The sequence below is a fragment of the Peromyscus leucopus genome, chromosome 8b (assembly GCF_004664715.2).
Source record: "Peromyscus leucopus breed LL Stock chromosome 8b, UCI_PerLeu_2.1, whole genome shotgun sequence".
NCBI lineage: Eukaryota > Metazoa > Chordata > Mammalia > Rodentia > Cricetidae > Peromyscus > Peromyscus leucopus.
This window is the reverse complement of record NC_051086.1, coordinates 44,091,806-44,105,209: the sequence shown is the minus strand read 5'-3', so window position 1 is coordinate 44,105,209 and position 13,404 is coordinate 44,091,806. Positions and strand designations below refer to the sequence as shown.

At 49.6% G+C, this 13,404-nt stretch overlaps 1 protein-coding gene across 1 annotated transcript in view; it reads left to right on the top strand.

Moving 5' to 3' along the window:
• Nucleotides 1-4,495: 4,495 nt before the first annotated feature.
• LOC114683285 (multidrug and toxin extrusion protein 1) overlaps nucleotides 4,496-13,404 on the top strand; it is a 40,936-nt gene continuing 32,027 nt past the window's right edge. The window contains exons 1-4 of the mRNA XM_028857514.2: nucleotides 4,496-4,682; nucleotides 10,373-10,474; nucleotides 11,961-12,029; nucleotides 13,190-13,338. Of these exons, the coding sequence (XP_028713347.1) occupies nucleotides 4,515-4,682; nucleotides 10,373-10,474; nucleotides 11,961-12,029; nucleotides 13,190-13,338 (488 nt within the window). The 5' untranslated portion in view covers nucleotides 4,496-4,514. The remainder of the gene's footprint in view (nucleotides 4,683-10,372; nucleotides 10,475-11,960; nucleotides 12,030-13,189; nucleotides 13,339-13,404) is intronic.

The window sequence follows — 13,404 nt, the reverse complement described above, 5'->3', positions numbered from 1 at the left end:
CATGATGAGTGTGAAATGCAGAATAATGCTTACCAAAGGTATCCTAATCCCTTGTGGCTGCGTCATCCTACATGATGAAAGGCATGATGTGACTAAGTTAACATCCTGAGATGTGGCAATTACTCTGGATTGTTACATGGGCTCAGTAGAACTGCAAGGGCCCTTAAGTCGAGGGCAAAAGGGTCAATGTCAGAAAAAGAACTTGAGATGGCGGAACCAAGGTGGGAGTGTATACTCTATGATGGACTGCTATAACAAAATACTTGATGTTGGAGAATGTATAAAGAAAAAAAGATGCATTTAACTCAAAGCTCAGGAGATTCGAGAACGCAGCTCCAGCATCTCACCAGCTCTGGTGAGAGCTTTGGCTACTCTGTAACATAGCAAATGTCATGTGGCAAGATGGCAGGTCAGAGGGGTTGGGGGCAGGCTCCCTCCCTCTATGCAGAACTTGCTCCAGTGGGAACTAACAGGCTCCTGGGGAATTACATGACTCTCTTCTGAGAGTTACACTCCAGTGACTTAATTAGCACTGGGCTCACCTCTTTTTTTTTTTTTTTTTTTTTTTTTAAATTTATTTATTTTACATCCCGACCACAGTGTTCCCTCCCTCCTTGGGCCCACTTCTTAAAGGTTCTGTCTTTTGAAGACTACAGCATGGAGGCCCAAGCTTCCAGTGCACAAGCTTGGGGGACATACTGAAGCCACATTATCCCGTAACTTCAGGAGACAGAAAACTTTCTATTCTTCTTTTTTACCAATTTCCTTCTTAATTTTTATTTTAATTATTTAATTATTTTTGGCTTTTTGTGACAGTATCACTTTTTTTTTTTTTTTTTTTTTTTTTTTTTTTTTTTTTTTTTTTTTTTTTTTTTGGCTTTTTTTTGTGACTGTATCACTTTTTTTTAGCCCAGGCTGGCCAGGAATTCACAGCAGCCCTCCTGCCTCAGTTTCCCACGTATTGGATTGCAGGCATGAACCGCCATGCCCAGCTTATTTTTTAAGAGGTAGGAGCTTCACTGCCTATGCTGGGTCCGAGCTCCTAGGCTGCTGAGTCTCCTGCCACAGGCTTCTGAGCACCAGGATCACAGGCACACAGTCCCATATCTGGGTGGCTTCCGTTCTTTTAATCCCAAATGAGATGAAAAATTGGCAACAGTGTAACATCCAGAACATTCCATGGGTGACGCAGGTGTTAAGCACTGCCCTCCACCCCTCTGCAAGTTAAAACTTCAAAATATTACAAGGAAATCTGAGTTCTGTGCTGGTTTTATGTTGAGAGACCTTGAATTTTCTAGTTTTTTCTTTCTAACGGTGTGTCACCTCCGGGATATGGACACATGACAATTAAGGCCTCTGTGAATTCGCGTTTCCTTACTATTATTAGTTCTTACTAATGTCCTTTTCCTGTCCCAAGAAAGGCTTGTGACACTACTGTCAGTCACTGAAATAAAATACAATCCTAAAAAAAAAAAAATATTAAAAAAATCCAGAACACAAGGCTGTGGGGTGGATTTCACGTTCGTAGCACACGGGTCTACAATCCTCACCAGCTGCCACCGGAAGCCAGCACTGGTGTGCACCAGAGTTTCTCCTGAGTCCCCGAGGAGAAACTGGCCCTGCCATTTCCCCGGCTTCAGGCTTTTGGCCTGAAGTGTAAAAGAATAAAATGCTGTTGTCTGAAGCCTCCAAACCTGTGGTGTGCTGTTTCAGAAGCCCCAGGTCACCGAGGCGGGCGCATGCTGCCCCGCCCTCCTGATGTTACCCTCCGTCTTCTGACGGAAGTCGTGCTTGTCAGAGTTCTCTGCTGTGAGGCTGGTCATCCCTCCTTTCTGTGCTGTAGAGCGAGGCCCAGATCACACTTAAGAAGCAAGGCCAAGAGGTTTAATTTCTTGCTATTGTGTCCAGTATTTCTTTGAAGAATGTTTTCATGTAGAAACCAACACAAAAGGCTTGCACATAGAACTTTATTAAACCTCTTTTAATCCTTTTTTTTTCTGGTGCTGGGCATGAAACTAATGGACTTGCACATGTTAAGCAAGCACTGTTCATGGAGCTATCATTCCAGATCCCTGTATTAAATCCATCAGCTTTCCCCCATTTGATTTCTTTGGATAGTCTTGAATTACAAATGCAAGCAATGGTTTTACCTCTTCCTTCCCAATATTTACATATCACATTTTTTAAAAGATTTATTTATTTATTTATTATGTATAAGAAGACACCAATTCATTACAGATGTGTAGCACCATGTGGTGCTAATTGAACTCAACTCTGAAGAGCAATCGGTGCTCTTAACCTCTGAGCCATCTCTTCAGCCCTACATATCACATTTATGCTTCATGTTGTGTTATACCCGTGAGGGTTTTCTGAAGACCCCAAAAGAACAGTAGCGGCTTTCTCCCTCAGAGCCAGCTAGGGTGGTAATGTTTAAAGTTCCGACCTTTGCTATGAGAAAGAGTTGCTAAAACAGCTGGGCAGCCTGAGGTGGCACTCGCCCCAGCTGCCTACACCAAAATAACAGGCAGGAAGGCATCCAAGCCCTCTGGGATCAGTGCTGTCTGGAAATTCACGGTCCATATTCTCATCATCATTAACCAAACTCAGAAAGTTCCACAAATACCCGAATCTGTGCCCAAAAAGACTCATGTCACACACCAAGGCTCAGCAAGCAGGAGGATACCCCCAAAGACCAAGAAAGAGCTGCAGAATTCATTGTCAAGGACTGTGCAGGGCAGGACATTGAGATAATGAGGTAGGTGGGGAGAATCACAGATGGTGTGAAAGGGCCGGGGGAGGGGGAGGGGGCATTAATGGTCTTGTTTGTTTGTGTGGTGGTCTGAATAAGAATGCCTCCCACCATCAGGAAGTGGCACTACTTGAGAAGGATTAGGGGTGTGGCTTTATTGGAGGAAGTATGTCACTTAGGGGTAGGCTTTGAGGTTTCAAAAGCCCACATCAGGCCCAGTGTCTGTTCTCTCTCTCTCTCTCTCTTCTCTCCTCTCTCTCTTCTCTCTCTCTTCCTGCTGTTCGTGGATCTGGATATAGAATTCTCAGCTATTTTTCCAGGACCATGTCTGCTTGCATGCCTCCATGTTTCCCACCATGACGGTAATGGACTAAACCTCTGAAACTGTAAGGGAAACTTACAGTTAACTGTTTTCCTTTATAAGAGTTGCTGTGGTCACGGTGTCTCTTCACAGCAACAGAACACTGACTAAGATGCTTTGTTTGTTCTTTTCATGGTGCTGGAACCCAGGACCTCACACATATGAGGCAAGTATTCCACTTCCAGCCACACTGATCTTATTTTAAAACCTTGGATTCTCCATGGTTGTAGCTCAGTGGTAGGGCTTTCGCTCTGCATGTGTGAGGATGGGGGTGGGTTGTATCCCCAATACTAAAAATCAAACCTCAAATCTTGACTCCAAAATTGCTGGTTACCTGCGTGTATGGTTCAGTTATTCAGTGTCTCTCACGGAGTTTTATGTTGAAGCCTTGGTCTCCACCTGGTGGCCTCCTTTTGGAAGGTGCTGGAAACTAGGTTGGCTGCAGAAAGTGAGTGACCCAGGCATGTCTTTGAAGAGTATTTTGTCTCTTTGCTTCCTGGCTGTCACGAGGTAAGAAATGTGGTTCCTGGGTATCCTTCCTATACAGGCAGGGATGGAGCCTTCTGAGGCAGTGAGCCAAAGTCAATCGCTGCTCCCTTAGGTTGTTTTTGGGATATGTTGTCACAGCAGCATGAGACTAACAGTGAGCTAATTATTTGTTATTCAGGCTCACTTGCCACAGAAAGGACTTTAGCACCTCACAGGAATCTTTGACTAAGGCAAACGGAGTGGGTGGGGAGGGAGATGCATCTTGAGTTTACAGATGAGGAGAATGAGGTGGCGGCACATCTGTATCCCATCCCCCCCCCCCATTTGCTGGTGTCCTTTGAACCTGCATATTCCTACCACAGTGTCTCCTGTCTCTTCTGGCTGATGACCTGGCCAGGGAACACTTCAGTGGCTTGCTTTTCTCTCCTGGAACAACTGTCAAGAGGGAAAAACAATTGTAAAGTCCAAACCCACAGCAAAGTGTGTGTTAAGCTGACCACAAGCTGCACAGCAGAGACCTCGGACACCCACAACTGCCAGAATCCGACCCTGGGCTGGCCACACTGGAATCATGATCGGACCCCTGACTGGCCATAGCGAATCACGTCTCAGGACTGTTAAGTCTTTCCAAGCCACACATTTCTGAACCTGCCCCTGGGAAGCGATGGGGACTGGAAGGTCCCTCGCTGTCCCGGTGAGCTTTCCACTCGCTTCCAGCACTTCTGCAAACTTCTCTGTCCTGAGTTTGTGCGCTGGCCTTTGGAGACGCGCGCGCACGGACCTCGGGGTTGCAGGGGCAAGGGGTGCGTCCAAGGTCACAGAGACTGCGACTCACCCTGCCAGCGCTGGGCGGGCTTGGGGAGGCGGGGGAGGGCGGAGACTGGAATCGGCCCGGCCCGTGGGTCCCCGTGCCGCATGCGTCCGAGCCCCCGGCAGCACGAAGGCCACATGGAGCTCCCGGAGGAGTCTGCTCCCGGGCCGGGAGGCGCGGACGCGGTGTCCGAGCGCCGTGGCCTGCGCCGCCTGCTGCTGTCCGGCTTCCAAGAGGAACTGCGGGCGCTGATGGTCCTGGCGGGTCCTGCGGTGAGTCAGATGACCTCGCCTCTGAGCCGGTCTCCAAGGATTGGGGGCCCAGTTAGCTAAGTTGCGGCGTCTGACTTGGTGGGGTTGGGGACAGGGAGAGCCGGCTGCGGACCACAGCTGCGCCAATGTGGAGAGCCTGGCGCGCCTCCGCGTGCGCCCTGAAGCCAGAGGTTTCTCAAAGTAGGAACACTCCGACTTAGTTTCTTTGCAAACAAGCGGTGTAGCCTGGAAGGTCGGGGCGTCTATAGAATCAACCTGGGACAGAGGCATGGAGCAGGAAGGTGAACTGTCACCTTGGAATTAGGTTTTCGAAACTATTTGGAATCTAGAGCCAATGTCTGCCGCAGAGGCATCCCGTGCCAGCTCCTCTCCCACCAGGCACTGTGCTCAAAACCTGAGTTCTTAATGCGGTTCTCTTTGGGTGGAGTGCTCCCATCAGCCGGGTTGGTTTTGCTCATTAGGCTAGGCCTCCTTTACCGCTCTCTTGGAAGCAACGTGGGTTTTAAAGACCACAGAACCACAACACATGTATCTTATTTCTATTCTCTGCCAGTTTGGGAGTTTTCGGTCCTCAGGGGTGAGAAAGCCACTTCTCTGGCCAAAAGAACCTGCCAGTGTGTGTCTGAGTGAATATACTATTGGCTAAGAGGTCGGCATTATGCACCTTGGAGCTCCTGAGCCCTGGCATGTGCGACCTCTTGGAATGGCAATCTGGCTCTTGGATTTGGGGGCACACACAGTAGGGGGCGGAGCCACAAGAAAGCCCAGGGCAAACCCATCAGCTGCAGGTCCACCAGAGGTGTAGGAGTTCACAGCCCCCTGCGGACAAGAGCTGCTGGTGTTCAGTCGCCAGACCTGGAGCCCAGTTCCCTGCTTGGATCTTCCCAGGTGTGTTAGGAAACAGCCCGTGAACATAGAGCAGCTCTGCTCTCTCTCCAGAAATTGGAGAGCAGCTAGCTTTGCGTCAGTTTAGTCTCACTGAGCTGCTGTCAGTAGCCATGGCCTGGAACCTCAGTACTTCTGGGGAGACTGGGGCAGAAGGTTCAGTCACCCACAAGTTCAAGGCCATCCTGGGCTACAGCATGAGCTCCTGCTTCAGAGACCCAGAGAGGAAAAATAGCAGCAGCGTTCTGAGCTCCTGCCCTCTTCTAGTCTCCTGATCCCCAGCACTGATTGATGGAGGGCACTGGCTCCTTTTCCTGCATGGGAACATGAATGTATATATGCATGCTGTTGGTTTCTTACCAACACAAAGCATATTCATGGCGGCGGCGGCGGGGGGGGGGGCGGGGGGGGGGGAGGCATATAAAGAAAGAAGAAGAAGAAGAAGAAGAAGAGAGAGAGAGAGAGAGAGAGAGAGAGAGAGAGAGAGAGAGAGAGACTTAGACCAACAGAAGGAGGAAAAGGGAAACCTCAGATTACAGGAGCAGCCTGGTGACCCGGTAACTGCCTTGCAAGAGTACCATCAAGATTTCTGTCCCAATCAGCTTGTGATTGTGTGTGGAGCCCCTCTTGGTTCCTCCACCTCCATGCCCAGCTGCTGGGCATTCCCTGTTTCCCGAGGACTGTGCTTATTGTCTACTGCCCTCTCCTCCCATGCTCCATCGTAAATAGGTAGGGTGGCTGAGCTAACCTCCTCTGAGCACCGACCTCTTGCTTTCTCTTTACATTAATTTATTTATTCATTTTATTGTGTGTGTGGGTGTGTGGGGGTGGGAGGATGCCACAGCACACTGGTGGGGCTCAGAGGACACCTTGCTGGAGTTGGTTCTATCCTTCCACCATGCAGGCCTCAGGCATTGAACTCAGGTGGTTCGGCTTGGGAGCAAGCGGCTTTATTGGCTGAGTCATCTCACAGGCTGGCAGGATTTTCACTTTCTCATTCACTGAATTTCCTCTAGAGATCCAAAAATGTTCACTGTGGAGCAACTGCAGTTTTTTTGTTTTTGTTGTTTTTGTTTTTGTTTGTTTTTTGGTTTTTCGAGACAGGGTTTCTCTGTGTAGCTTTGCGCCTTTCCTGGAGCTCATTTGGTAGCCCAGGCTGTCCTCGAACTCACAGAGATCCGCCTGGCTCTGCCTCCCGAGTGCTGGGATTAAAGGCGTGCGCCGCCGCCGCTCGCGCTGCCGCCGCCGCCGCTGCCGCCGCCGCCGCCCGGCTAACTGCAGTTCTTTACACATGTATCAAACACAACAGTGAGCACCGCGCTCAAACCCTGAACTCAGTTCTGTGGTCTAGCCCCTGCTCAGCCATGATGCCTTACCTTATTTCTACCTTTCTACCCAGCCCACCTCCATTCAGAGGCCTGGCCTCAGCCTCCTGGCTGCAGGTTCACTGCCCTTCTCCTCTGCCTGGAAAGCTCTTTGTGCAGCTTTGAGCTCAACTTAATGCCTCCTGGAATCTTCTCCAACTTCCTCATCTCAGCCCATCTTCTGGGCACTGACATGGGCTTTCCATTTCAACAGAGGGAACATTAGGGCCATGCAAACATCACTGTTGTAACACACTGGTCCAGAGGAAGCCCTGCACCAGGGTCATGGAGACATCACTGTTATCACACACTGGTCCAGAGGAAGCCCTGCACTAGGATATGGAGACATCACTGTTATCATACACTGGTCCAGAGGAAGCCCTGCACTAGGGTCATGAAGGAGATATCACTGTTATCACATACTGGTCCAGAGGAAGCCCTGCACCAGGGTCATGAAGGAGACATCACTGTTATCACACACTGGTCCAGAGGAAGCCCTGCACTAGGATATGGAGACATCACTGTTATCATACACTGGTCCAGAGGAAGCCCTGCACTAGGGTCATGAAGGAGATATCACTGTTATCACATACTGGTCCAGAGGAAGCCCTGCACCAGGGTCATGAAGGAGACATCACTGTTATCACACACTGGTCCAGAGGAAGCCCTGCACTAGGATATGGAGACATCACTGTTATCATACACTGGTCCAGAGGAAGCCCTGCACTAGGGTCATGAAGGAGACATCACTGTTATCACACACTGGTCCAGAGGAAGCCCTGCACCAGGGTCATGGAGACATCACTGTTATCACACATTGGTCCAGAGGAAGCCCTGCACTAGGGTCATGAAGGAGACATCACTGTTGCCACACATTGGTATGGCTGGTTGTTATTTCAGTTCTGGTTCTGCCATGTGTCTCTGGAGACATCATTACTTGAGAGGACAAAGCCGCTGGTTCCATAAGATGATTGCTCCTGCATTTAGGGAGGGGGCAGTCCGGTTTCCTTTAGGGGGTAACTACTGTCACATGAGAAGTAACGCCCTCATGAGTGATCTGTCTGTGAGGCTCTGTTGTTCTTGGGATCCAAGATGACTGAAGAGTTAGAACATGAGTAGAGAATTTCAGATGCCTTGGGGGCTAGAGCAGGGTATTATGGAAGCTGACACCAGATGCCTTAGTTGGTCTTATCTTTGTGCCTTCATTCTTCAAGGGGACAAGATGGGTTAGGTATTACTAGTTCTTAGCCGGAACTCTGTGAGTGATTAACATGCCTATGGGTAGAATAGGCAGGAATCTAGTCCAAGTAAAGGACACAGACACAGGTGAAGGCTGAGCTGCCACCCTGCTTTTAGTTACTTAAGGTCCCCTGTGGGGAGGTCGGTGCTTTCCAGTTCTCTGTGCAGAAGTGCTCAGCTGTGTTATTGCACCATATCCACATCTTTTCTGTCTGCGCTACGGCTTCCAAGGTTGGGCGGCTGAGAGAACTCAGAGTGGAGACCACAGGGCTGGGATCCCAAATGCACTGCATACTTTAAAGATACTAGTATGCTCTGAGTTGAGTCAGGTGACTCCGGGCTGAGCTTCCTCCTGTGTACAAGGAGGAATGTCCCAGATGAAGGCTGTGTTGACCTATTGCTGCTAAGAGTGGACTTTCAGGCCATTGTGGGGAGGGATGAACGAGGCCCTTCTAGAGATCCTGTACAGTCCGCTGAGCAGGCTGGTACTTGCTCTCCCTCCAAGCACCAGGCCCCAGGCACATACTCTGCTTTTCCTTCTCCTATATTAAGTTGCAAGGCAGGAAGGGTCTTGCTACCAGGTTTCTGTATTGTGGCCTGCTGAAAAAAAAAATGAGCAATATCCCTGGACAAGAAGGAAGGAAAGAAGTACACACTTCCCATGGAGCTGCACCCTGCTCTGGTAACTTCTGTGATTTGTTTGGTTCTGTCTAAGCTATGCCCACATCAGTTCACACAACAGCCATTGAGCTGTATGGGAGAACCAAGCCTTGTCCAGAAGCAACATGCCTTGCAGCAGCATAACTCCAAAAGGTCTCGAGTATTCTCTAAGTATGATCATTGACCATGTGCATCTTTGCATGACACAGAGGTAGAGAAAATAAAGAAATGAAGATTCCTCAGCCCCGCAAACCTCCTAAATCAATATGTTGAGATGGGCTAGGGAACATTTTGAATACCTGCAGGTGACTTACGTCTGCAGCCAAATGCTCACTCAAAACCAAGAGCTGAGAAATCAATACATTTCTGCTCCAGAGCCCTGATCTTGCAGGTACTGGCTTTGTTCATCATCAACCCAGGTAGTGAGCAAAGTTATTGGCATACTCCCAGTGAAGCTGCAGCAGGCCTCATGAGGAGGCTGGATTAACTGGTCATCCTTTGAAAGTGCATCCCACATGAAGTATCTGAACTTAGCTCGAATTCCTGGGCTTTTGTGTCAGAGACACAGCATTGTGGAGGATTCATAGTAGTCATTGGAATGTGAGGCAGAAAGGCTTAGTAGTTGCGGATGTATTTGCCCTCATAACTGAGCCATCATAGAAATAGAGAATTAGAGGTGCTCAATAAAACGGACGCTTTCCATGTGAAGTCCCAGGATCCTCTGCTGTCTGGCTGGGTAATCTCACTTCTGCCTTAGCCCTTGGGTTACTTACTTTCTGTTCTGATGAAATGCCAAGACCAAGGCAGTCAGAGAAGAAAGGCTTTACTGTGACGTATGTTTCCGGAGGGCTAGAGTCCATAGTGGTTAGTCTGAAGTGCCAAAGTCTTCCACAATCCTCTAGGAAACATGGTCAGGTTCTTTACAACAACAGCCCACTCCTTGGTACCAACTTCTGTATTAGTTACCTTTCTGCTGCTGTGATAAACACCATGGCCATAAACAAAAAACAAACTTGTGGAGGAAAAGGCTTATTTCTACTTGTACTTCCACATCACAGCCCATCATTGATGGACAACAGGGCAGGAGCTCAAGCAGGAACCTGGAGGTAGAGACTAAAGCAGAGGCCACACATGGCCCGGATGCCTGCTTCCCGGTCCTTGCTCTGCCTCCGAGTGGGATTGCTTGCAACTCAACCTGCTTTCTTACAGCATCCAGGACCACCAGCCCAGGGGTGGCACTGCCTGTAGTGAGCTGGGCTCTCCCACATCAATCATCAATCGAGAAAATGCCCCACGGGCCGATCTGGTGGGGGCATTTTCTCAATAGTCATTTGCTCTTCCCAAATGAGGCTATCTTGTGTCAAGTCGACCTAAAACTAGCCGGCGCACACACATTGTATAGCTACATTGAAATTGCGTGTTTGTTCACGTCAATAGTGTCTGTGTTTCTTTCCCTTGGGGAACTGGATGGGCAGCACTAGGTTCTCCCTTGCACTGTGGTGGTGGGTGCTCATCTTGACCCCTGCTCTCCTCTCTTTCCAGTTCTTGGCCCAGCTGATGATGTTCCTGATCAGCTTTGTAAGCTCAGTGTTCTGTGGCCACCTGGGCAAGCTGGAGCTGGACGCTGTCACCCTGGCAATCGCGGTACGTTATTAGACTTTCCTCAAAAGCTTACAGAGCTGTCTGCCGTGCGCCTCCTGCTGCCATGACAAATGACCAGAGCCCAGAGGTTTAATCGTGCTGTATGTTTCCTTAGAGTGCTTGGAGGTCAGGAGTCTGAAACAGGTTTCACTGGGCTAGAGTCAGGGTGCCAGGGGGGCGGCAGCCTTAGGAATTATCATTTTTTTAGGGTGCTCTTGCAGATTACCAGGCCCGCTGAGTTGGATGAAGCCATCTTTAGGAAGGCATTATTCCAATTACCATACCACTTGGTATGTGATCCTTGGAGCTTAGAGTTTGGATATGGGAAAAGGGTGCCTGGAAGTTTGCTGAACTCAGGAGGTGCCGCCTTACCTTTACACCAGCATTTCCAATACAAATGGAAGCCCTAATCCAGAAATGGAACGTGAGGGTAGGGTCTAGATCCAAACCAGCCTCCAAATTGAGAGGAGCCCCAAATTCTCTTTTCGGTGGATGCAACCCTCAAAGACAAGGTGATATGGCACCGATCTCTGCTAGGGATTGGTAACTGGCCTTGCAGGGTCAAGAGAGTCCCATCAACTTATTTGGCTTAGTTAGTCATGTGTTTCTTTAAACATGGACTCTGGCTCTTTGCAGGGTGTATTCCTGTTCTCCTTACCCCCTCCTTGTCCTGCCCTATCTCTACTTGCCTGGTCTCTAGGCAAACCCTCGACCATTGAGCAACTCCATAACTCCTTATTTGAAAACCTGAGGCAATGTGGAAGTATATGCAGGTAAGCCTCAACAGGTTGCTACTGGCTGAGGTCTTCGGACAAGCTAGCCCTTTAAGCAGGTTGAGCTCAGCTGTTGTCAGATTCAGTGAGGCAGCAGCGGGAGGCCCCCTGGATGCTACTTCCTGATTCTAGTGAAGGCAAGTGTGCCTGCAGTCTCCAGCAGACACTGGCTTTGCTTCTGTGTCCTTCATGTGAGTCAGGGGCTTGACCCAGGCCACACTGGTGAAGCGGCCCTTATTTGAAATGCAGGATGGAAGTGTCTCAAGTCCCTCTGTGCATTTCAGAATGCTGGCACACTTTAACCAGTTGAACATACCTAATCTGAAACTCCAAAATCCAAACTGCTCCCAGATCTGAGATGCTGTGATTTGTCGTTTCGGTGTTAAAAGTTCAGATTTCTGAACATTTTGGAAGAGAGATGCTCAACGGGTCCTTAGTCTCAAGAGAGCAGACTCACCCCAAACTGCTGCTCTGTCACACTGTGTTCCTTCAGGAGTGGCTCGGAAGTTGGGGAGCAAGATAGCTAAGACTTCAGAAAGGCTGTGCTGTTATCTCTGGCCTGGGATTTTAGTGTCCTTCTCCGAGCTTTTGCGTGTCCTTCTAGCTGCCCCGAGTGATCCGAGCAGGCGCTCTAGGAGGGGGCCGGTCACATCGTGGTTCTGATCTACAGGAACAGAGAACAGGCCTCCTTTACCTCACTCTCTCTTTTCTTCCAGGTTATCAATGTCACTGGCATTTCAGTGGGGCATGGCCTATCTTCCGCGTGTGACACCCTCATCTCCCAGGTAAATGGAAGTGATCACATTCTCAGCGACTCCAGACATCTTTGGTGCAGATGGAGAAACTCACTACAAGAGGAAGAGTCGTGCACACCCCCAGATGAGGAACCAGAGCAGCAAATCCCTGCCACCCTTTGCCAGCTACAGCCTCTGGTTTTCACTGCTGTCTTTGAAGTGTGGCTAGGGTTCTTTCAGCCCTAGCCAAAGTCGTGTTCTGCATGATTGCCCTTGATCAAACAGGGGACCTCCTATAACTTTCCTATAACTTTCCTGTGCTATGGTCCTGGGCATCTGTAACAGAGTCTGCATCAGGGCTGTCGGGAGGGCTTGCCCAAGCGCAGGTCGCTGGGCCCCACCCAGGGCTGTGGGTGTATGTTCAGCATCCTCCAGGAGGGTGGTATTCGGCTTGCATATGATGCTCTTTGACTGTGATGGGTTACATCTGGATAGATCCATCCTAAATAGAAAATACCCTAAGATAAAAATGCATTGAATCTCTCTCACCTAGTGGACATCCCAACTCAGCAGCATGGAACACATCTTGGTTTCCCCCCACCCCCTGTGATCCAGCACTGGATGACAGGACCATACCCCATATCACTAGCCTGGGGAAGGATCTAAAATCCAACTTCAAGGTTGGTTTCCACCATGTGTGCACTTCTTTTGCACCAGCCTGGAGTTGAAAAGTTAAGCCTGTCCATCTTAAGCATAGCGCAGTCCCGTTGGTGTGTGTCCCCTCTAGAGCTGGCCTGAAGTCCCCACATAGACGTTACTGGACAGAAAGCTGAGCGACACCGGCACCCTCTGGCTTCTGTAAGTTGGTAGGAGCTGGTGCCCCACACTGCTGACCCTTGGCCCAGTCCCTGCTTTTAGGTCTGGAGTCAGGCCCAAGAATCTGCATTTCTCACAAGCTTCCAGGTGATGCAAAAACCTGACAGCATTCTAGAACCGAATGGGTCCTTTGACACATCATTGCTACGTGGGTCCCGAGTAGTATGTTTTTGTCATGCTGGGCAGTGCAGCAAGCCCAACTCTCAATCAGCCACAAGCTCTTTCCCTAGAGAGAATGGCCAAGCCACCTGCTTTCTTATGAGGCATGACTGAAGGCCTTTGAGGGATAGCTGGGGTGTGCCTGTCTAATGGGTTTGTTTGCCTGTGCTCCCCAGACATTCGGGAGCCAGAACTTGAAGCACGTGGGGGTTATCCTGCAGAGGGGCATCCTCATCCTGCTCCTCTGCTGCTTCCCTTGCTGGGCCCTCTTCATCAACACTGAGCACATTCTGCTGCTCTTCAGGCAGGACCCAGAGGTATCCAGGTAAGGCAAGGTTGGGGCAGGGCATCCCTCTCTGTAGAAAGATCATCCATACTCAGGAGTGACAGA